We start from the raw sequence: 25,467 nt of genomic DNA, 5'->3' as shown, positions 1-25,467 counted from the left end.
TTTAGGCAATTTATAAAGAGCAGTGTTGAAAACCTGACCATGTTGCAGTGAATGGCAAAATTCCCATCAGCTGCAGTGGGGCTGGAATTTCATCTTCAGGGGATTAGGTGACTCTGCAAGTCATTTCTGTTGTTTCTAGAGCGAGTGCAGAGCAGGCAGCCGGGATGCTGCAGAAGAGCATGCTGAGATTAAAGCTATCGCTTCTTGTTGAGCTGGCCTCCTGCGTTTCTGTTCATAAATATTTAAAGCACTCTCACTAAACGAATTAGCAGTATAAAAAAATTAAGAGTTTGGTGGCTGACCTCTGGAATGCTACTGCGTTGTTTGGGTTTGTGATTGAAGGTCGGGAGGCTGACACGCTTCCCACAGTCACGGAAAGGTGTTAGTGATATATAGCCACGTTCGTGCTCTTCTATATTCGCCTGGCCGGCTCCTGGCCAGTGTGGTGCAGGGCAGAAGGAGCCATGGCCTGTGGGCAGAGCTGGGATTCACCCATGCAGGTTTCAGCCTGTTGCCTTCATCCGCCTTTGCGCTGGCCCTTGAGTTACCTCTCCTCCTGTGATAAATACCTTGAGGAGCTCCGCAGCCTTCATCACGCTGCGCTTTTGGATCCTCTTTCTCCATTGGGTCCGACGTGGCGTCGCAGTGCTGTCCCACCGCTACGCTGGCTGCTCGTCCTCGCCTTTTGCTTGGCAGGCAGCAATTCTGCCTTTTGGTGCAGGAAGCCAGGAGCCCCCTCACTGCTTGTCATTCTGCTGGCAGCACGAGAAGAAACATATTTGTTGGGCTGTCTGTATCTGGATCAAAACCTTTCCCTCTGGCTGATATAGTGAGAACCAGCGATGGTGATTGGATGAGCAGCCACGATCCACAGCAAGGCTACCTCAGGAGGAGAAAGGCAGGAGCTTATATCGAATGTAAACAACCTGCTCCAAAAGGCTTGACCTTGGACTTTAATTTGTTATTGAGCTGCACATAAGAGATCACTGGGTGAGTGCCAGAGGATTCAACAGGGAGCAGACAGTACCGGTAAATGCTCTTGCTGAAAACATGCAGGTACCACCAGTATAAGGAAAAGGTATAGAAAAGAGAGGCTGGGGCATGCTGGAAGACTCTGTTATTGTCTTTTTTTCCCCCACCCAAAGCACAGACTGCAGAGGGAGATTTCCCATGCACATCTGGATGTGATTTTAAAGCTTGCAGTGTGGCAGCCCTCACGAATACTGGAAACGTTATTTAGCGTGATGAACCATACAAAGGGTAAGATGTGTAAATGGTAACCCACTGCAAGGCAGCCTTTGGGTTCACTTATGCAGTGAGCCAGCGGTATCCATCTTGCACGAGGCCACCAGCTTCAGCTGACAACTGGAAAAGCTCTTCAGGAGGCTGTTTGGTAGGCGGGTGGTCCCAGCAAGAGAGAAGTTATCTTTCAGGAAGGACAATCATTTCCCTGTAAGACAGGCATATTACAAGTATAAAGTCTGGTCGAAGCTGTTCAGGCTCCTTTTCCTTGCATCTCGCGTGTCCCTCGGTGGATGGAGGATCTCAGAGACTCTCCTCTGAGCGCTCTTCGCTTGCAGAGAAGAGCACGAGCGCAGCACGTTATAGCCCTGGTGCCCACTCTGGGAAGGTGTCTGGGACTGAGCCGTGTGCTTTCAACATGGCAGAAGCTGGGAACAAGAAATAGATACAGCTAGTTTTTTTCTGGACTAGGGAAAAAACACATACGCGTTAGAAGAGGAAGTGCCATTATCCTTCCCATAAGTATTAAAACAGGTAACGCAGTTTAGTGTATCCCATTGTTTTCATGTGTCAGCATGATACGTAAAGGCGTAGTCTCTGTCTAAAGACTAGACCTAAGTATTAAAACAGGTAACGCAGTTTAGTGTATCCCATTGTTTTCATGTGTCAGCATGATACGTAAAGGCGTAGTCTCTGTCTAAAGACTAGACCTAAAAGAAATAGCATTCACTGGAAAAAATCAAGAGAGGATGCTGACACACATGACTTCTGGAGATTGCTGTCCTTCCTGCACGTGAGGAAGATGAAGCAAAGTGTGCTGAAGAAAGGAGCGGTTTGCAGAGCTCTGGAAGAGGGACCTGAAGATGAAGAGCTGCAGTCTGTGCATAGGGACTGCTGTGAAGCAAGGTCTGAAGATCAGATTGGGAACATGGAGAGACTTGTATCACCCATACGGCATAGGCAGGCACAGTAAAACAGGATTTTGAGGTTTCATAGTGTGACATAGAAAAGAGTACATGACCCAGAGAGCTGCAGAACACAGGACCAATCTCATTTGAATGGCTGAGTCTTTCTCGTTTCAAAGTGCAAAATGAACACTGTTGCTACCTTTCAGAATTTCAGGCACCAAAACTCAGTACCTGCATTTGCAGAATTCTGCCAGTGAGCTAATGCCATCGGAACAGTAATTTATAATAATAAGGAAGTTAAGACCTGCGGTCTGTGAACAGCACTGATTTTGGAATTCTACACAGGGAAAACAGGTTTGAAAAACAACCCATTAAACATTTAAATATTTCATTAAATATTAAACATTTCAAATTGCTTTCTAACAAGTCCTGAGGTAAATAGAAAAATATTTGATAACAAAAGCTACCGGTACCGACAAGGTCTTGTTACGGGCAAAGCTTAGCTCTAGATTTTGAGGCTACAGTAACCCCTCCTTTGAGCCATGAAACAAGATCTGCGGTTTCAGCGCAGAAATCGTCACCTAGGCAAAATTGCTGGTGACATCAAGGACATCAGGAGGGCTTGAACCATGCCAAAAAAAGAGCCCGAAGAGTAGGAAAAGCAAACGTTATCAGTTCTTGATCTAGGCTGAATGCCCGAACACGAGCCCGTGCACTGATGCTAGACAGAGCTGCTCCATGAGCTGCCTGGGAAACTGAGCGCTGCAGGCTGGGAGGTCAAAATATCGGCGGCGTAGCTGCACTCCCTCTGCCTGTGTTTCCATTTGCAATAGATGCAGTGTCTTCTGCACTGTAAGCCACTGTAAGTCCTGTGGGTTTCACAAGAGAGGAATACCCTGCACCGGAGGATTTCCTTGGTGAATTAAGAGGAAAAAGTAAAACTCACAATAAACTACTGATTCAACAATGAACTCAGAGCAGCTAACATAGAACTGGACTAATGTTACGCTTCTCTGACCGTCCCCTTTAACTTTACTCATCAGGCCTTTTGTGTTCTTCAAAGAGAAATTGTTTTATGTTTTTACAGCTCAATTTGTAGCCTAAAAATTAAAGGCCGGGTTCTCCAGGGTCTTGCAGCTGTGTAGAAATTTTAATGTGCTTTCTGGGATCTGCTTTCAGTTTATGAGGACTCCTAGTCCAAATCAGCAAACTATCAGCTGTTGCTTAAGTTTTGTCAGCCTCAGTAAGACGTGCACCTTGCCGACAGCTTAGGTAAGAGGTTACTCCTGTGCTGAGATCTGAGCTCGTTTCTTGTGCTTTGCTGAATCAAAGCTCCTATATATAAATATTGAAGGAAAAATCTAAAACTGTCTAATGTCTGTGTTTTACTAAGATTAGCGGTGAGGGAAACATGTTCAGCAGCGTTGTTGTTGAAGATTTGCTGTTGTGGAAATACTGTAACAGGAAATTTTGGATGCTTCCCTATGTTATGACATTTTTTCCCTTTATAGATCAAAATAAAACTTTCAAGTGTAGTCTGTCTTCCCTCCTGCATGCTTTCTCAGTGCTGTAAGGTTCAAGCACTGTTACATCTCGGTATTTAAAAGCGCTAAACCGGGACTGATCTGTATAAAGGACTGTTTAGGTTGGCTTCCTGTCGTCTCCCCGTCAACATTGTGTCCTTTTGCCCGATGAGAGTTGTCCAAAAAATAATAATAAAAAAAAATAATTGCTTCTCCTGGCTTTGCTCGTCTGGCCGAGCCTCCCTCGCTGCTCTCCCCTCCCCAGCTGCGTCTTAGTGGTAGGGGAGGAAAAAGTAAGATTGATGGCATTAGGTTCCCTGTGCACGGTGTTGGCATCGAGTCAGGGGATTTTATAGCAGCACGTTGGCTTTTCTCGCTGAATTTTGATTAATGGAGCAGGCTGGAACTGCCACTGTGTCCCAGCTCCTTCGGCTGACAGGCACGAGCGTAATCTGATGTTTAAATGGATTTGGAACGTGTCTGTGGTTTTAGCGTCCGTGTCCTGAAGGAAAGACCATCTGCTGCAAGATAACCTGATCTCGGAGGGCACTTATTTCAGGTCTCTTTGGAAGAGAGATGACATGTATAAAGTTTGAGGGTTTTCCCTGGTGCTTACTAATTTGGTGGCAAATAGGCAGCTCGTGCTAGAGGCTGGAGGTTTTAAGTTGCCCTGCTTTTCTAACCGTGCTCTGCCCTTTCAGAGCAAAGTAGCAAAGCAGTTCGTGGGTACTTTTTACGGGTGCAGATGGAAAGGTGTTGCTCCTATATTCGAAATAAAGGGGTTACTACAAACAGCTAACAAACTTCTGTGAACATTGAAACTGATTTGTATGAAATCGAGATAAATCATTTTCGGGAGAATTGCACAGTACGTCTGCTGAGATAAGAGCAGATCACACAACTTTTTTTTTTAAACAGCAAAATATGAAAAAGTCAGTGAAAAGAATAAATGTGGCATCTGTATGAATAGATAAAGGGAATATCTATGACAGAGAGGGGAGAGTTGCTTTTGTTGTTGCGTTTTGACTCTCTGAAGCACAGGTTATTGCACTGACAGGAAAATACCCATATCAAAACTCACATGCTGCTTTTCCCTGTTTCCATCTAAAGCAAAAGCACTGGAGGGTGTCCTTTCACACCTCACAAAATCAGGGTGAATTGAATTATCCTCAGATGTCTCGAGGCTCTAAGCCATGCCACCTTTAGATTACGCCCATAAGATTCAGTGCTACAATTGTGCCGGCTAGCGCTATCTTGAAGTCTGACTGCTCCTATTGTAAAGGAGTAGAATAGTCCCAGGCAATAGAAAATCTGTTTGTTTCCCCTTTTGTACACCTAAGAAATTTGTACCGCGTGCAGGCTGTGTGTTATTGCATGGCTTAAATTACTGCGTTCTGTCTTTTCCCAGGGTGGCGCGTCACGTCGCCAAGCAGATAACGTGCAGGCCGAGGTTAAGAGCAGGACTTGATTGGGTGCAGATACAGTTGTTAATTTGAGGCCTGTGTCTTATCGTTAGGAACGACGTTAAAGCCCCAGTTGGCTTTCCTGGGAGGTTTGATCCATGGTAGCAGTTGCTGCTGCTGGAAGCACTATGTCGTTCCCTGATGAAAATAAGTGGAGAAGCTCTGAGAACGTAGGGGTGATTATGGAACGAGGTGCAGTGCAGTGGTTTAACGGAGGTCTGATTAGTTGCTAGACTTAAGTTCATGTTGCTTAACAATACGAGACCTAAGAACAGCCACAGTGGCTCTTTATCAGCAAGACTGTTAGTGTCATAAGCCGTTAAAACAGTTATCTTGGCTCGCTCCCTGTCCCTACTTGCTTAACCATTCGCATTATAGTCTTATGAGCAGTTTTAACTTTCTGCTGTGGGCCATGGAAAATGGCCTGCTGGGACTTGTCTGTCCTAAGCACCGGTCGCTGGCTGCAGTCAGGAGACAGGGTGGCACTGGGGTCTTCTCCAGGGTGGCTGCTTTTATGTGGACTTCTAGTTCCTACCTCGCTCCTGGTGGCTGCGAACAGCAGCCTTTGCTGTTATGGGTGTGCTTGCTTGGTTCAGGAGCCTTTTCCAAAGGAATTTCATGTCCACTATTTTGATGGTTTTGTGCAAAGAAGGTTTTTTGTTTTAACCTTTTTTGTGGGTTTTACTCGTCTGGTAGTCAATTTCCACTATTTGGAGCATTTTTTGTTGCTGTTGCCATGAGTATGTTTATTTGAAAAGACTATTTGTTTAGGGAGGTCATTGTAGGTCACGTGCTGTTGGGGTGTTGGCATAAGGAAAGCGTGCCCCTTCCCTGTCGGGTTAGTGCCTCTGTTTCTTCATCCCTATCCGAAAGAAACCAGCAAGACCTGAGAAACGGGCATAGAGGAGAGGGACATCCGAGCCTGGTGCCCGCTGGGAGCAGGGGGAGACCTCTGGTGCCCAGCCCTCGGCAGGGGGCACGAGCGGCGGCCGGAGGGTTTCCTGGGTCCTGCGCGAGAAGCCCGGCCCGGCCCCTGCCTTCCCATGGCTCGTCGTGCCGACGAGGAGGCACAGGACCCAATTTTTTTCCCCAGGAACCTGAGCATGTTTGTGACGTGTGCAAGCCGCTGGGATGTTTGGAAGTCAGAGCCTTCTAACATAAAAATGACTTGAGTATATTTTAATATTTTAGAGCCACAGGTCTTACGTGGTTTGTTCTCTAAAGATTGATTTAACTTCTTATTAAGGGAATTGGGAATTCAGTGTGAAAATCTGAAGAAAATCTAGATGGTTTTTATTTTTTAAATATCCAACAGTGTAACTCAGTGGGGAGAAGAATTTCAAAGCCTGTCCGACCCTAGCTTGAATATTTGATTCTGCTGCTTTTCCATTTTCGTTCCCAAGGTGTTCCTGTTAAGGAAGAACACCTCAGCATTATTGTATTATTTTTAAATAAGCCACAATCACTTTAAGGAGCTCGGGATGAAAAATCCACTAGTACTTTGATTTTTTTCCCTCCAGTTTTCAAAAGTTTGATAATGCAAGACGCAAACTGCATGTAAATGGAGGGATGGGCAGTTCTAATTGCAGGACTGTCTCTGCCCATAGAAGGCCCCGTTTTCGTTACTTAGCAGTCACTTTCAAAAAGGTACGAGGTGAAGTGGAGCTGGCAAGGTCTGACTTTGGGAGCAGCACAGGGACTGCAAAAAACTTGCCTATGACCGAGCGCTTCCAGAGGCACGTATGGATTTCATATGCTGCGGGAATTGCCCCCTTGTTGTGGCCAGGGCGGCCGTAGAGGAGACGGTGGCTTTGCTCTGCAGACTGTGGCCAGCTTGGTGTGTTCTGACTTGGCTGCAGGCGCCTGGGCAGTGGGCGCTGGCTCCAGACAGCCCTCAGATACTCCTTCAGATTACTTCAGGAGAGGAAAAAGGGATCCTTGAGAGGATATTTCAGGACAAAGTCTGTACTCTTTGCACACTCAAGCTTCCTACTTAAATTCATACAACCTGGGCAAGGTTACTAAGATCACTTTGTCCTGACATTCACACCTCTCTGTTAAGAACGGTCTCCTTGAGGTGCTTCAACTAAGGGCCAGAAAGGCAGGCTGCTCACCTTTGCAGTCAGCCAGTGGCTTATTCAAACTGCATCTTTTGTATTTCTTCTCTGCTCTGTAGGCTTCTGACCTGACTGCTGCTGCCTCTTAGGAAACATCTTCATGGTACTCTTCGACAGAGACCTTGCCTACTTTTTTGCCAGTTGGAGACGTAGTTGGGGGTTGATTTGTCTGTGTATGCAACTGTTGATATTTAAACCTCTAAAGTTCACATAACTCGTGAGGATGGAAAGCCCATCCCTGCCTGGAAGAAGGTGACCACAGCATGCTCGGGCAGGAGCCGCGGCTGCAGTGCGGCTGCCGCCATAGGCGTCGTTCCCCTTCCCGCAGCGCTGGAGCGATCCCACCGTGCGCAGGGCCGGCTGAGATCCGCTCCACGCTTCCCTTTCGGGGCAAATTGTTCTTGCTCCCACGCTGGATCCCTATCCAGGGGGTGACACAGCTTGCATTTTCATATCTGTATCTGCTTTCAAAACAGAAATCAATAAGCTGCTGAAGTGGCTTTTCTGTTCAGATGGTTCAGAAATGCTATTTCTTTCTTCCTAGAAATTTTTGTGCGCTTAAAAGAAAAGTATGAAAAAAAATGTTCCTCTCTGTCCAGCCCATTAATTCTGCATGCTCAGGACAGAATTAACCTTGGCAAGCCTTCTGGAGGAGAGAGTAATTCTAACCTTAAAAATCTGCTGATTAAAGCTGGTTTCAGGAATTCGATTTCACTTAATGCGTTGGCTGGGAGCCCAGCCCAGCATTAACATAGCCACAGACACACTTGCCGTGGCATCTTTTACCTCCTCAATAAATAAATAAATAAAGCCCCTCGCTAGTGAAACCCCTTTTGCCAGTTTTAAGCAAGAATTCATTTTAAAGACTACTTTAACTAAATGCATTGAGTGCGTCGTGGCTGCATGCCTCCTAAGGAGATGCGAGGGATGTAACTCCGGATACGGCAATGCTAATTAATTCCAGCATTGGGGGTAAGTGTAGACAGCTGATCTCATTCCAGTTAGAGGCACAGCAGCAGGTTTTCAGAGCAGAGGGCTGGAGGAGTTTGCAGAGGAAAAACATCAAATCCCCTGAGAGGGGTAGAGGGGCTGAAGGGTTGTGTTTGCCCAGGTGTGGCTGCACGGCCGCCCCCGCACTGTGGCTCCTGGGGGTGCTGGCCGGGCCAGGAACCCATGCCTCTCCCAGAGAAACGGGTGGTTTTATGGATAAGAGCTGGAATGACTTAAGGAGGGAGACTGTAGGACTGAGGAAAAGACTCTGCCATTCCTATGCCTGATGTGTTCTCCGTCAAGCAGGTGTTTTGCAGGTGCACCAAATGGCCTTGAGCTGGTGCGAGGCAGAAGGGGGTTCAGTCTCTACTGATTTTTCAGATGTAGGAAAAGGGGCCAAAGCTGCTGCGTGGGTTTGCCCTCTGTGTTTGGTGGATGCAGGCCACTAAGAACCCTTCAGATAAGGATAACTTTGAGGTACTATGTCCTGTGCTAGATTTAAATAAGAAACCTGGAGATAAAAGGCCAAGTCTCTCAAGAAATTGCAGTTTTGTTCTGAAAAGTTAACAGGGAAACTCTGAATCTCGGGGGTAAAAATGAGGGAAATAAGTAAGACTCACTAATAGCATCATGATGTTTACTGCCTACTTGCTGAATTTTTTCTGGGACAAGGGTTGTTCCTACCCGGTTGTTTCTTCTTTGAGTGCATCTTCTAGTTTTTGTGTGCACATCGCAACCTAGTGTATAGCATTAGTAGGCCATAAAATTGGAAATACGAGCAGGCAGAGGAGCTGGGTTTTAACCCTCATCAGCTGTGAAGCGGGAGTTTTTTTAAGTGGTCTCTGTGTGCTTTGCTCTCTGGGGGAGATGGGTACAGGCCCAGGTTTGCCAAGGATTTCATCAAGTCTGTGCCAGCTGTAGCTGCTGTTGGCTGTGTTTTCTCAGGCATTTAGAGTCAGAACCTGACAGGCCTGACTTTCTTTAAAACCTGGTTCAATCATAAGTGCTAAACATCCAAAAATCTAGCCGTTAAAATTTTACAGCTTGATAATTTTGCTTTTCTCAGTTGTAGCTCAGAAATACCATGGGTGCCGTATATTCTTTATGCTCCAGAAAGAGAGATAAATTATTTACTTTATTTGCCCGTTCAGGCCACATCACACATTCATGCCCCCATATATATTGGAGATTTGTGGTTTGTTCATCCCTTCGCCTTTCTTCAGTGAAGGCTCTTAAGAGGAAGGCATGGCAGTCCAGTAAAGAGAGAGGAGAGCTTTGCCCTGACGGCTGCCTGGGAGTTTTCCCCTCCAAGTTGTGCCTCCCCCTATCATGATTAACAGGGCGAGCAGGCGGGCAGCTCCAGGTGCGCCATCCTGAGCCTCGTAGGTCGTATGGTACCACCGACTCAACGTGCTGTATTTAAAATGATCCCTTTTAGCAGCAGAGCTGGAGCACTGACAGGAGACTTCTGGGGAAACAGTGCAAATTCCCGCGTGAAGCGCCCGTAGATCATACTGAGGCCTGGCCAGGTAAAAAAAAGCTTTTGCTGTTTATTTTCTAAGCTTGCACTGGACTGAATTCATGGCCTGGATGACTCTCCGTGTAAATCTGAATGTACTGTGCTATCAGATTGTAGTTCATTCTGTAGCGCTTAATTTATTAATGCCAGAAATCCTGCAGAACAATGGAGCTAGCAGTTCTGAGATTTTTTGGTTTTTTTTTTATCTTAAACGTGGTTTTTATGTCTTTTTATGCAAAAATTCTTTTAGTTGTTATTGCTATTGTCACTCACTTGGTAAATCCAGCTTTGGAATAAAGACAAAGATCTGTTTCTTCTGCTGCACTGCATTTTTACTGCAGTTCTATTAATTCTCAAATACTGAAATGTAATGTCAATGAAGAAGAGCTCCCTGTTTGACATGGATCTGCTTCATTCTAGGTACTTAAATTGGAGCATGTAGATCCAAAACATTAACCCAAGATTAGATCCCGTGGCACGAGTTTAAAAAAAAAAAATCACTTTTTTATTCTGAATGCTTTATAAATTCTATGAACTATTAGGATTTTCTTAATGCTTTGTTGAAATGCTGGGAAAAAATCATGGAGGTGGATGCCTTTATGTAATTCATTATTGGCACATCTAGAGTTATATACGAGACAGATTTGGAGATGTAGAGCAGTTTTCATATCTACTAAATGCAGCACATGCTGTGAGGATATCAGCATTAGCGTTGTGTAATTATTTTTTGTTTTAATCACAGTGAAGTTTTGATCAGCCTCATAGCAATCAGTGTTGTGAAGCAAGTGCAGGTGTATTGATTTCTGTAGAACAAGATGCTATATATGTTCTGAGGTGCAGCAAAAGCTTCTCTAGAGGATTGCTCCAGACAAGCTTTCCAAGGCATTGCAGAGAAACCTTCAGCACTTGGTGATGCTGCACCTAAGAAGGTGTTTTCCAAAATGGGAAGACCAGCTCTGAGGCAGCAGAACTGTATATTAAAGACCTGTTAATAAACCACGAGGCTGCGGTGCAGCCAAGAATCTCTGTCAGAGATTATCCTGAACAAACAGTGTCTGCTTTTTTTCCCATGCTGAATAGTGGGATTAAAATGTTAAGCTTTTCTTAGGAATATTTTCTTTGGGTTTTTTTACTCTTCTTCCTCCCCCACCCCCCCGCCCCCTTCTTGTGTGAAATTTACCCTTGACATATTTAAAAACATTATTAATCTTTGTCATTTGTATTTTAAAAATAACTCTGTGATAGAAGCCAGTAGTCCTTAAATCCTTTTTAATTCAAGCCGACCTTGAGTGATTATCTTGCAGAGGAGACACCGCGGCCAGCCTCTCAGTGTATTCACTGATAAGCGTGCGTTTTTAACGACACACCTGAAATGATGGCTTTCCCTTCACACTAATCCTGTTACAAGACGTGCTAATGATGACGAGGCTGGCAAGCTTATTGTTTGCAGAGTATTTTCATAGTTTGTGAAAGCGCCTTAAAGGACGGAAGGATTATAAATCAAGATTTACTGACCCCTTTGTATTTGTATAAAATGGCTTGAATTCCTGCACTAGCGAGATTGCCCAGACAGTCTGTGTCACGGTGCTGCATGCTATATGGCTAAGATAACCGGCATTACTCAGGCATGACAGAGCACTGAGTGAAATGTGCGGGTCATCCAAACAGGTACCAATAAAGCTTTGATTCCACACGTTCACCTTAACATTAGTATTTATGACATCCCGTCCGTATTTGGATAAACAGGTATTCTGGACAATCTGAGCAGTGATCCCACCTGCTTATGTTCCAGTTAACAGGATTTAAAGTCTTGCTAAAGTTTTACCAGAAGTAGGGCCATCATATCTTGCAACTGCAGCAAGATGTAAAAATTAAGAGAAAGGACATAAACCACGAGTGTTTTCTTAATAGCAAATAGCTGATCATCCTTCGCTCTTCCTTTTTTTTCTCCTTAGCACACTACCCCAATGTCACCGTGTGTCCCTCTTGGTACCCCTTAACCTCTCCTCCTTGACCACTGGAGTGGGGCTGATTGCTTTTGCCCTGGCTCCCGTCTGAGCAGGATTCCCATTTGCTCCCGTGCTGTTGTCCCACTTTGAGGAATCGAAAATGTTGAAGCAGGGGTTGGAGGGAAGTGATGTTACTGGTGAGAAGTCTGCTGCTGCATGGAGGTCACTCAGTGAAGTTTTCTGCCATTTCCAGATCTCCTGTCTATGATAGAGGTAGCTGGAATGGTCACGAAGAGAGGAATTAAACACAGATCTTGTGGAGAAATTCATAATTTATTCAGTTTTGATATTTCAGTACTTCAGACATAAAGCACACATTCAGCTGATAAATTTGTTTTATCAGAGCCTTTCAGCTGATGGTATTCACGTTGCGAATATTTACACAGAATGAACATTTAAAATATTTACCTCAAATAGTTTCTAATAGTTTTGATATTTAAAATGTTTTGGAACTAACAAATACTGGGATTGTGTGTCAGATCAGTTCTTTAATGATGTAACTGTTCTGCTGCGCTTTTCCCACTCCTTTCCTTAGTGATCCTAGATTCAGTTCCTCGCCTCAGACACATGTCCGTTCATCTGCGCGTGTGATCGTTCACACCCGAGCATCCGCCGAGGGGCAGTGCCAGTGCCCGTGCTGCTCTCCGCGTCCTGCCCCAGCGCTGCAGCCCTTCGCCTGTTTTACCCTGGTCCCTTCCCAGGCCTTGGGCGCTCGGCTCTTGCCCTCTCTTGTGTCTAGTGCTGTATCGCAGAGGGCAGAAATTCTGTTTCCTTTAATTACTACGAAACGAGCAGTAGCAGTCATACAAAACTGAAAATTGGGAGATTTTGTGTTGCCAGTCATAATTAAAGGTCATTATTTCCATTCTAATACAAATAAAAGCGGTCATTAGAAATCTGGAATACTTTAACAAGACTTAGGTTTAGCTAACATTAGATCTGGTGATTACTGAGCCAGCTCCATGGTGCCCTTAGGTATGCCTAAGTAGTGTTAGACAGCACTATTTTAATACATCAAGAGGATTTCTTTTAAATTCCTCTAGCCTCAGTTATTTCTAAAAAACCATATATCTAAACCAAGAGTATAAAGTCTCATTCACATCCAAGTGACTAGGGCACCCCAATCAAACTGGCACCTCCCCGTGCTAAATTAACCAGCAGCTTGTTTAAGTGCGGGAGAGAGCAGGAGAGACCTCTTCCGCTCGCGTGGCCCTAGAGCGGGCATCGGGGAGCAGAAGGATGAAATCAACCTTCAGGTTGTTGGTGGGTTTGCTGTTGTTGTTGTTTGGTGTTTTGTTTTTTGTTTTCTTTTTTTGCAAAAAAGCCAGAATAAAATTCTGGTTTCACGTGCCCTGGGGAACTGCTGTAGGGTCTGCGTCAGCGGGCACGTGTGAACGCGGTGTTCGCGTACCGCTGTGGCGGCGCTGGCAAAGCTGTGGCTGCGCGCGGGCCGCCAAGGCCGAGCTCCGCTTTCTCGGCCGCGAGCGTCAGGGCGTCGCGAGCAGCGTTTGCTCCCTTTTCTGTCTGCGTTTCTCCGGACCGTGCGTACCTGCCGCGGGTAACTCAGCGCCTTTGCACAGCTCTGTGCGAGGGCGTTGGGGTACCCGCTCGTGACGGCGGCTCCTCCCGGCCCGGGTGCTGCTGCCGTAGAGAAGCTGGCAGCCGTTTCCCGGCCTGTTGCAGAGTTTGCTTTCGTTTGATGGGAAATATTCACTGGGTTGTCAATATCTCATTGTTGGATTGAAAGCAGAAGAAAACCTGCCGTGCCAGCAGTGAGGGGCTGACAGGAGGAGCCCCAGCTTAGGTGTCCAGCAGCAGAGCGGCGCGCGTCCAGCTGGACGCGGCCCCCGCACTCGGTGAGCCCGCGCGGGCCGCAGAAGGCCCCAGCGTGGGCGCGCGGCTGTGGGCGCCGGCTTCAGACTGCGCGCCTCAGGGGAAGCAGTGGGGGGGGGCACCACGCCACACGACACCCCGCTGCGCCACAGGGTGCCGCACGGCAGCGCGCTGCGCCACACGACACCCCGCGGCGCCACAGGGCGCCGCACGGCAGCGCGCTGCGCCACACGACACCCCGCGGCGCCACACGACACCCCGCTGCGCCACAGGGCGCCGCACAGCAGCGCGCTGCGCCACACGACACCCCGCTGCACCACAGGGTGCCGCACGGCAGCGCGCTGCGCCACACGACACCCCGCGGCGCCACAGGGCGCCGCACGGCAGCGCGCTGCGCCACACGACACCCCGCGGCGCCACACGACACCCCGCTGCGCCACAGGGCGCCGCACAGCAGCGCGCTGCGCCACACGACACCCCGCTGCACCACAGGGTGCCGCACGGCAGCGCGCTGCGCCACACGACACCCCGCGGCGCCACACGACACCCCGCTGCGCCACAGGGCGCCGCACGGCAGCGCGCTGCGCCACACGACACCACATGGCACCACACGACACCCCGCTGCGCCACAGGGCGCCGCACGGCAGCGCGCTGCGCCACACGACACCACATGGCACCACACGACACCCCGCTGCGCCACAGGGCGCCGCACGGCAGCGCGCTGCGCCACATGACACCCCGCGGCGCCACACGACACCCCGCTGCGCCACAGGGTGCCGCACGGCAGCGCGCTGCGCCACACGACACCACATGGCGCCACACGACACCCCGCTGCGCCACAGGGTGCCGCACGGCAGCGCGCTGCGCCACAGGGCGCCACACGACAGCGCGCTGCGCCACACGACACCACATGGCGCCACACGACACCCCGCTGCGCCACAGGGTGCCGCACGGCAGCGCGCTGCGCCACACGACACCACATGGCGCCACACGACACCCCGCTGCGCCACAGGGTGCCGCACGGCAGCGCGCTGCGCCACACGACACCACATGGCGCCACACGACACCCCGCTGCGCCACAGGGCGCCACACGGCAGCGCGCTGCGCCACACGACATCACATGGCGCCACACGACATCACATGGCGCCACACGACATCACATGGCGCCACACAGCACCCCGCTGCGCCACAGGGCGCCGCACGGCAGCGCGCCACAGGGCACCACACGACAGCGCACCATGCGATACCACAGGGCACCACGCTGCACCACACAGCAGTGCGCTGCGCCACAGGGCACCACACAGCACCCTGCCACACGACAGCGCGCCACGCCTTGCAGCGCTGCACAACACCACATGGTACCGCACCATGCGATACCACACTGCACCACACAGCATCGTGCCGCACCACAGGAGGCCACATGACACCACACGACACCACACTGTGCCACAGGGCACCGCACGGCATCGCGCCGCACCACGCAGCACCCCAGGGCACCGTGCTGCGCCACACGGCAGTGTGCTGCACCACGCCACAGGGCACCACACAGCACCCCGCCGCACGGCAGCACGCTGCACCCCACGGTGTCACACGGCAGCACGCTGCCCCACACCACAGGGCACTGTGCTGTGCCGCACGGCAGCCCACCACACCACATGGTGCTACGCGACGCCGCACTACATGACACCACACTGTGCCACAGGGCACTGCGCCACACGGCAGCATGCCGCACCATACGACACCACACTGCGCCACTCGGCAATACGCCCCTCCGCACCGTGCCGCCACCACTGCCGTGGGGCAGCCCCTGATGCCGGCAGCGCCTGGCCCCACCGCAGGCCGGCGGTGGCAGGCTGGTGGCTCCGGCGGGAGCTGCCCCCACCCGCCTCCGTCCGCGCCCGCAGGTCAGCGCTGCGGCCCCGGCGCCTGGCTGCTCCCAGAAGCTCTCTCCGCCGGCAGGGAAATTCAGGCTCGCGTCCCTGGTGCTGCGGCAGGTCCCGGACCCACGTCGTCTTCGCCCTGTTAGACCGACTCGGTTTTCCAAGAAACCGTGAGGACCGCGCAGTAAGCGTTCAGGTTGAGCTTTGTGCAAGCCAAACGCGTATTAATGCTAGGAGATGGTGCAATCAAAGCAATCGTTGGTGTAAAACATGCCAAAAAGGAAGTTCCTCTTAAAAATCCCCTGTAGTTGGATTTATTTGTTTCTTCCTTCTGTAATTGCAGAATACTGGTATGCCTAAAATGCATCTGATCCATGATCTTTCAAGGGAAATATCTGAGAAAAGCTACAAGCACATTGCTCAATTTTTCCAATCTCACATTTAAGGAAAACTAATAGTTTTCAGTGGAAAGGAGTATATCATTATGTGCATCCCCATCCCCTAGGTGCACTATATTAAAAGCCAGCGAAAACAGAGAAGAATATTGCTTTCTTAATAATAAATATGTTTTGTGGGCAGAAGTTGTACTGCGATCTTTTAAATTAATTTCAGTTTTGTTTGTTTGGTTTGTACTGGGTTTAGCTACCAATTGACAGCAATGTTTGAAAGTTTCAACTTGCTGGAAATTTGATTTTCCTGCAGAAAGAATCCCTTAGCCATGGTGATTCCTTTTTGTTTCAGTTAATCAGAGTTCATTAAAAAAAAAAAGTAGTGTTTTGATATTTTGTTGTACAAAATAATATCTGATGGCTTTTTTCAATGTATATAACTAGATGATAAACCATGGAAAAGAGGGTTATTTTGGTTTTGTTTTAAGAAATAATCTGAGACTAGAGATTAAAGTAGGCGTGTGTATTGTGTATCTGGATTCACAGCAACGTGGGAAGACGTTATTTCTTCTGTTCTTGTCTAGGCGAGCCTCAGCTTTGGGCGTATGCAGTACGTTATCACAGCAGTGGCTATTAAGAAGATCTAGGTAGCCTTCTAAGTGATGGCAAGGGCTGCAGTTTGCAACGCTGATTTAGGAAGTCAAGCAATTTGATGCCAGTTATGCCCCTGGTAATGTAAGTGCACCTCTGAGTGGTTTCTCTGTAGTGGAAGGCAAGGAAATTGTTGTGTAATGGAGGACTTCGTTTACTGCTCCACAGCCATCCTGCTGCGGTGCGTGCACAGGAACATCGGGCGCACTGCAGGTCTTTGGTAGCGTAAGGAAGGCTCTGCCAGCTATCTTTGCTCTGTCCAAATGGGAGCAGGACAAACCCGCCAACTTGGCAAAAAGGCTATATAAGTAACTAGTGGTAAGCGGTTTGGAACTGCTGAAATTCTCGTTCCCTGAAGTGAATTTCATGATTCACTGCAAAGAGCTCTAGACTTTATGCAAAGTCTTAGGTCTTGTTCCTTCAAGCTTTGCCTAGAGACTTTTGAACTGTGGTATGTGGATCACGAATGGTCTGTAACCCACCTCGCTGGTTTGGTTACACAGTGGCAGATCAAAGTGGCCTTTGAAGGCCTCCTGTTTTGCACCGTGACCTGAGCTAGGAGTCAAATCTGTTAGAATCAGTGGACAATGTCCCCTAAAGAGAACTGGCCTTCTGTGTTAGGGATGTTCCTCTTTGGAGACTCTTATACTGCAGCAGAGGTGTTTTTCTTATAAAACAGAATTTAAAGTCTGTCTATTGATTCTTTAACATGTAATGACGTTTAAGAAGTATCCTCCTAAAATTTTGGTATAGTATATAATCTGGCATTCTGTCCTACCAGCAGGATCAATGCTATGGACCAACTTCAGAAAATACCAACAAAACACAACATACAATGTTCTGTTGTTTCCTAGCCTCTGAGTGCTGTCTCTTAAACTGGATTATCATCTGGATAATGTTTTTCTTCACTAACTCTGTATCTGCTTTCTCTTTTTTTGTCCTTAGTGTTTGTATGGCTGTTATGTCCATTCCTCCATCATCCCCACGTTTCACAGAAGGTGCTACTGGCTTCTTCAGGTAAGGTGATGTTAAATTCCTTTCTCACGGTATGATTCTAATTGAACTTGTATGGCTGCAGTTTTTATTGCTGTGGTTCAGCCACCCCTTTTGCTGTTTTATTTTCGATTGCTTTGGGGGACTTTTTTGTCTGAAGCTGACACGGATTTTCCTAAAATATTATGTCTCTGTTTAGAGACACGTTAGCTTTTTCTCTATGTAAATTTTCAGCAAACATAAAGTGGATGCCAGCTTAAATGTTCCCTAAACAGAGAGACAGCTAAACGAGACAGTTTTTTTAGGCTTGCAGTTGGTTATTGGTTTTTTTCCATTTTGAAAGGACTTACAGACAGTAAGGAGCTCAGGAAGCCAGCTGCTGCATAAACATGGATGCCACAGGAGAGAAAGAAGGCCTATGTTTCTGTTTAAAATTCTTCTAGTGCATAATATGTGGCAAACTGCACTAGAAGGAGAGTAGAACTCCTTTCCTTCAGTAAGGAGTTTAGGTAGGAAGTTTTGTTGAGTCATTAAATGATTTTTCTTCTCACTAGTGTAGGCACAATAAAGCCTTTGGAAATTTCAGGCAGAATTTTCTTCTTTGTTCTGCAATGTTTAGGTTATGGCCTCGATATTAGGTGGTCCTTAGGCTGTGGTAGGTTCTCAGGTCCATTTTCTGAGTGTTGCCTGGGGTGTGGGCGTTTGCTGAACCAAGAACACTAAATGTAGGTTTGATGAGCTATTTATATTGGCAAGTTATTGTTGCTTATAAATGCTAAGTATGTGCAAGCAATTTGGTTTTTTTGGTTAGGAAGAAGCATTTGACAAATATTGTAATAATATTACTGTTTTAAAAATTAACCCCCCACAGTCCTGAAAACAAATGGGTTCTGTTTCAAGAAGTAAATGGAAAATTTCTTGTCCTGGTTTAATAATCACCTACTTATCACTATCAATACTAAAAGAAAAAAAAAAAAAGCTGTTACTCTCACTGCTGCTTAAAAGGACACACCACAAACAGTGGAGAATGATGTCTACTTGGTAGACATAACCAAAGGGAACGTATGTAGAATGTCATTTTCTTCTACTATTTTTACATGAGGTCTCTGAGCTCTATTTGCATCCCTTAAATATGAATGTCATGTAAATAAAGGGAAGAAAACTCTTCACAGACAGAGCAGTATTTCATCCACTTCAGACTAGGAGCTGGTAATTTCCACTGTATCCCTGCTGCTGAACACAGGATTCACTCAGTGATGGCAAGGTGCACGGGCTTTGTTCTGTAGTGGTGTGGGGGCCTCCACAGAGGAGACCTGCAATGTTGTGCCTTCACTGAAAAGACTGCTGAGATCTCTAGGCCTTCAACTCTTTTCCTAACAGCAGCAGATTCTCCACGCAGCTGTCTGATGTACTTGACCCATGCATACGGCTAGATGTTGCGAGCAATAAGAAGAGTGGGGAGCTGTTTATAGGTATAACTAAAGAAGCTATTAAAAGTTCACAGTTCAGTGCATGGAACTGAACAAAAACTCTATACTTAGAGTCCAGTTTGCCTTGGGCAGCAGGCAGCTGTTTGTTTTATTATTTAGCTGCTGTCTCTGCTGGTGCCTGTGATAGGTGATGTGACATGAGAATTCAAATGAATCTCTAAATTCATTCTGATCTCCAAGCTCTGCATAACTAGCACTCTGTGTGCTTCCCTAGTTAGTGTTTCTCTCAGGTGTCCTCTGTGAAGGCATAGAGGACGATGGTGGGTAGAGTAGTAGATCGATTGGTGCCTCTCTGGTCTTGCATTTCCCACTCAGGAACAGGATTTGGGGTTGGGGGGGATGGTGAAAAGATTCTCTCTCCAAAGTCCTTCACAGCTCTGGGAAGTACAAGTACTGCACAGATAATTTTGCAAGTTGAAAGGTGTTTAGCTTTCTTCAGCACATATTCCAATATAACCAGTTCCTGGAGTGTGCAGCTTCATCAGCAGGGCTGTACGTCCCTCTCAGAAGCACTGGCTGCTGTTCTGCAGCAGTCCCTGAACCCAGGCTTCAGTCATTTCAAGTGTCTGCACTTTTCTAACATCGCTGAAGGGTAGCCCTGCTCATCAAGTGTTTCACATTGTGTGAAAGCTGAAAAGCTTGAGAAAGGCCTTTGTTTTTGAAGAAATTCACAGGCTTAGATAGCTGAGTCCCTCCTATATTCTGAGCAGAAGAGCTGCCTCAAAATCAACGTGCTTAACTTCCATCTAAAATTAGGCTGTGATACTTGGGGGACAAGGGTGACATGGTGAGTGTGAAAACTGCTAGCTAGTGAAAAATGCAAAGTATCATATTTGGTGGTCAGGAAACAAGTAACGTAACCACAGCATCAAGGTTAGTTTGCAAAGGTGTCGGCATGTACTAACTCACTGCTGTTAGCCCTCTCACTTGCAGCAACGTGTTTAGCCCTCTCACTTGCAGCAACGTGTCCCTGTCAAACACGCTGCCCTTCAGAGGTTTGTCTTGTGATGGTTATCTTTCAAACTACAAAGCTTTCTTCGTTTCCTTTGAGAGACTGTTTTCTAGCCTTGCACACCTTGCTATGAGGAAATTTCCTAAGATATTGACCACTTAAGCACCATCCTGAGTAATGCCCACATAGCCCGAGTTTTCCCCTACCAGAGGCAGTCGCAAAATCCTCCGCTGCTGGCTGGCCACCCTGTAGCAGTCCTCTCAAACGTCCTTTTCGCATATGTCAGCCCTCTTTAATCACAGGTTTTGTATTTCTCTCTGTGTGCGCGCTGTTTAGAAACATTATTGGATTTTCCTGTTGTGACTATTGGCAAGCTTATATCCAATTAGTTGCACTGCAGAAACATAGGACCTTTTTAACAACAACCTGAGGTCTGCCTCTTTCACGCTGTGTGTGTGTGTGTGTGTGTGTGCATGTGCACGATCATGCGTTGATTTTTAGAGCATCTTTCTCACTCTGATAATTGATTAGGATTGAGAGGAGTGACTTGGAAGTATTTCTTATAAACCTATTTATGAAATGTGATGCGGGTCGTCTCGTGGTGAATGAACTGTACTTCTATTCAGAAACAAGGACACAATGTGCCTTTGCTGTGTGAGGAATATGAGTCTGATGCATGAAAGCATCTTCCAGACGTAAATGGACATCCTTCGATCATGCTCTCAAGGTTATGTAACTGAGGAAAAAAAGTTAGCCAAGAACAAATGACTCTCTTCTAATGCCTATGCAATGTTTCTGTTCAACTCTGAGATGAATTTAGGGCAAATAAGACTAGAAGATAGAGCTGGTATGACACAACAGAAACTTTGATAAGTTGGGCTCTTTGTGTATCTCTTTCTCAGTAATGGCAGGGAGGTAGTTTGTGCATTTGGAGTTTATGTATAGACAGCAGCATTCCTGACTCTCCTTTTAGTTTTTTAACAAATAAAGCTGTGTTTGTTTTCAAATTTGAAGCTCAAGGGTTAAGAGTTTAAATCTGTAGGTGAGAATATGCATAGGACTGATTTACAAGCTAGTAAGTGCCACTAAGCTCTATTCTGACATCAAGGGAAAGGCAGACACTTACCACCTCTGAAATTCAGGCTGCCAGCTAAGCACTTAATTGTTTTAGCTGGCTAACTTTAGATTTCTGCATTTGAAATGCTGATCTCCTTTCTAATGACAATTAGCACCTTTCCAAGTGGAAGGAAAACTGATGGTTCATATAAACATGCAGTCTTCCTCTTTACATAACTGGCAGGCTGTTCTCAGTCGAAGAATTAAATTGTTTTTCACAGAATATGTTCTTCCTTCCATGCCTGAAAATGGGGAATAAATACAAATATTGCTGCCTTTCAAAATCAAGAACAATATCTTCCTATCTCTTTTCACTTACTCTTTACGAGTGCTTGCACCTATTTTGAGTAAAGCTGGGTGATGAAAGTGGGATCATCTCAGTATGCTTTATTTTATTATAAGATTCACTAGCATCTTGTCAGCTTTACATTTGAAATAAACTAGCATCATGGGTAAGGAGCTCGTGGCTAATAGGTGTGTGTGTGTGTGTAGGTTTCAGTGTGGCAGGGGAAGAGACTGATCCAAAGCCATAAACATCTGGAGAGGGATTTCCCAGCTCCATGGGGAGAAGGGCATTTCCAGGTGGCAGCAGTCTTGGCTCCTCTGATGCTTGGGATTGTCGGGATAGGTGCTCGATAGGTTATGTAGTGAAGCTTAGGCTTATGTTTCCTCTGCTCAGTGGATATGTTTATAATGTCATTTGTCAACTCCTCATGAACCACTCAAATGCTAATTAGGTTTCTAAAGGGAACAGATACATGAGTTGATTTACTGTTATGTTCTGTCAGTCATGCCAGTGACCGTTGCTCCCTACCTGGACTCTGCTCCCTAATAAGTCTTTGTGATGTTGGAATGAAATGTCGTCTCCTTGGTTCCCAGATGGAGTTTTGGTGCAGTTGTAGGTGAAGTTTTGCTCCAGGTCTGGACTGCTGTTAGGTGAGATGTTGGTTTCATCTTTATGAGAACAGTGTACTTGCTGAATAGGTCATTAGAAATGCTTTTGTTTTATAGCCTCAACAGAAATTATGACCTGTTTTGGAAAAAAGACTAAGCTGCATTCCCTGGAGGTAGGGTTAGCTTTACCTCTGGAGGAGGAAGTCCAAATTCTTTGGCATTTTGGGATGGCACAAAATACACTAATTTGAATCAAAGGCCTGCCTTCTGTTTCTGCTGAACAATGCAGATTTGGTAAATCTAAGAGGGAGGAAGAAGTATGATTTATTGGCCTGGATTTGTGGCTGTTAGTGGAGGGCACTGCTGCATTCAACCAGTCAATAAATACTTGGGAATACCACAGATGTTTTTAAAAAACAAATTGCTTTTTTGCCAAAGAGGTTTCTGGAATCTCTGCAGCCCAAGTGCCATAGCTACTTGTATACCTAAAATCCTGTTGATATGATACAATAAAAAAGCATTTTCATCTCGCTTTTTGTTGCAGAGGACACAGGTACTTGAAAAGAATTGTGCATGGTGGGAGAAACATTATCTCTTGTAAGATACATACACATAGGTCTCCCACCCTTTCTTCTTCCATATTCATTTCACATACTACACATTTGCCTCCAAAATGTTGCATAGGCCCCCAAGTTTTGACTTTTTTCTTTCTTTCCCTCTGTCTTCCATTCCAGCACCACCTGATAAATGGCTCTCACATTTCCACATAGGTATAGACAGGGCCATGTTTAACATTAATCTCTAGCAAAATGTTTGGATCTGTAGTTCGCACAGATTAAAAGTTGACTTTCACTTTTTTTTTTTTTCTTTGAGCCATATAGTATTTTCCTGAAGCATGGAACTTACTGCCTGTTAGTCTCTGGTCAGTAGGAAGTAAATTATTCTGTATTTTATTGGATGATCTTCCTCCAAATCCTATCGTCAGGGTAGATATTGATTAAAAATCCCCATGTGATTGTTTTTAATCCTTTCTTATGGCATTTTCAGCATAAAGGCCAAGAAGCAAACAAATCACAGAAATATCAGTCTCTATCTTGTATGTTTATATTATGCCATAGTCATTACTTATATGGCAGTATCCTACTTAAGCAACTTTACATTGCTGTTTATGCTTGGCACAGTGTACTTTTCTCCTGACAGACTGGTCAAAGGGATAAGAAATGAAAAACAGTTAACTGAACCATCAGGGAGCAAAGTGCAGTTTTTTAAGACTCTGCTACAAGAAGTTTTCCTGCCTTGAGCAAAAACTAAGACTGGAAATTTTCATTGTGACAATGTAAATTGTAGAGATGTATAATTAATAAAAATAATGGAACATAGATTGGAAGGCGCTCACCTCACCTCAGCTGTGGTTGGTGGTAAGTGCCCACAGCCAAGCGAAGAGCTTGGTTCTCACTAGAGACAGCCGCAGTGGTTGGTATTTATGCTGAGTTAGTACCCAAAGCCCACAAGGAGACAGCCCTGCCCAAGAGGACAGATTTGCTGCGTTTCTGCTGTATTTGTAAATCTGCCCAAGTGTGGATGTGGAACAATGTTTATGCTGCTTACTTCGTATCTTATTTGGGTTGGCATTTTTCCTTTCTTCCTCTACTTGCCACTGTGTCTTGTTTTTTGAATTGTACAGCAGAAACCTCAAAGAACCGAGTACAATAAAAATAATAAAGTATCTTTATTATTAAAGATAATAATAAAAGATTCATGTGAACAATGCTATAGGCTTAATCCATCAACAGGCACTCCTGTGGGACACAATCTTGGAACACCCTCCTCTCCTATTAGACCTGCCAACTTATTGAAATCTATTTTTAATGAATTTGAACTTTAAGCAAATGCTTTTTTTTTTTTTTTTTGCACTGGAGAACAGTGTTCTCGTTGCCAGTAATGCCTCAGTGAAAGGTTGCGATCTCTCCTCTGCTGAGGTTTTAGCAGGGAATCTGACATTAGTCTACAGCAGAGTGTGAGGCGGATGCTGGCTGGGTCTTTCAGAACTTAGCAGTGGATATTAATTTAGAGAAACAGTTTTTTGTGTGCGCTTGTAAGGCAGCATGACAGCCTGCTCCTGACTGAAAGATGAATGGTGTTCAGCTGAGTAACATTCGCAGCGCACCAGATCCTTTCATCTTTCCAAGCGTTTTCTTCAAAGTTCTGGCCAGCAGATTCATAGTAATAAATGTTTTTGGCGCTTGCTGTTGCCAAAGAGATATTACCCCAGCCTTGTTTTCAGGGGGAGGAAAAAAAAAAAGTGATTATAAAATGGCACTGTGTGGTTGTGATAGCAAGTCTACTATACAAGATACAACAGCTAAAGTTTCCTCCTGTGTATTCTGAAGGGTTTATGCTTTTTTCAGACATTTTAAGCTTGCTTGATAGTGGATTTTGAAATGCTGCCTTTACAGAAAACACTTTTAATATTTTTTAAAAAGATTTTTGTAACTGTGGAACAAGCATTGTAGTGTCCCTGCAGGAGACTTTCCCACTCTGGGCACTGACTACCTCTCGCATTGACTTCTTGGAGCTGAGTCAATGAATAATGACAAAGGTGGTGGTGGTGCTTTTCCACGTTGTATTTTCATATTTTTATTTCAGCTTGCTGATTTGTGGAAAAACAAAGCCATGGTGTGAATGACAGAGGGATGAAAAGATAGGGCTGATTACATTAATTCCCTCTTCGAGGAGTGTTTGCCATGGATGAATCTTCAGTAGCACCTTTAAAGGATGCTTCTGGAAAGCTTCTTGGACCTGTAATTTGCTGTATCTTTAATTAGTTACACACTTTTTTGGAATGTCTTCTGGTTTCCAGATATTTAACTTGGCCCTGCATATTTCCTCTCCCAAGAAAGTTAATCAGTCTTTTTAAAAAGAAATAGCTTTTATTTTTGAAGTCTGAAGTCATGCATTACCTTGTCCTTTTAATCTTCTTTATTCTAGCTCTGTGTGAGGCAGTGCCTTAAAGGCACTTTGCAAAAACTGTGTATTGTGTACATGAGGCTTAATGGCCTCATGATCCAGGCACGATTCAACAAGCAACCTGCTATTATCATTAGCAGTCTGTGATTCCTACAGTCCAATTTTTTTCATAGCTCCTGATGAAGAGCAGCACTCTGGAAAAGGCAGGTTCTCTGCTGAGGTTCCTCAGGAACCATAAATAAATGCAACTTTGGCCCAGATTGCTTAAGAGATGTTTTTCACGTCCCACTGAGAGGGGTACACTGTCCCCAGTTTAGACTTTAAGAGGAAACCTAGCTGAGGAAGCTGACAGAGCTGGTACTGTGTGACACAGCTCCCTTTTTTAAAGGTCTCTTCATGGTTTCGCATGCTCTCTAGTGCCAAATCGAGTATCACAGTAGAATGAATCATTTTTTTGGCATTACCTGTTAGTATTCTAAAAGCAACAGTATCTTAGCTGTTTGCAGTTAGTCAAATGAAGAATAGCACTGC

The 25,467-nt window shown here is 45.9% G+C and overlaps 1 protein-coding gene across 7 annotated transcripts in view; it reads left to right on the top strand.

Annotated features, from left to right (window-relative positions):
* CAMTA1 (calmodulin binding transcription activator 1) overlaps window positions 1-25,467 on the top strand; it is a 483,528-nt gene that overhangs the window by 267,529 nt on the left and 190,532 nt on the right. For all 7 annotated transcript variants that reach the window (XM_068916223.1, XM_068916222.1, XM_068916220.1 and 4 more), the window contains one exon: window positions 17,470-17,541. In XM_068916223.1, the coding sequence (XP_068772324.1) occupies window positions 17,470-17,541 (72 nt within the window). The remainder of the gene's footprint in view (window positions 1-17,469; window positions 17,542-25,467) is intronic.

This window comes from Struthio camelus, chromosome 21, assembly GCF_040807025.1.
Source record: "Struthio camelus isolate bStrCam1 chromosome 21, bStrCam1.hap1, whole genome shotgun sequence".
NCBI classification, from domain to species: Eukaryota; Metazoa; Chordata; class Aves; order Struthioniformes; family Struthionidae; genus Struthio; species Struthio camelus.
Note: the sequence above shows the minus strand (reverse complement) of the source record. Positions and strands in the feature narration are given on the sequence as shown.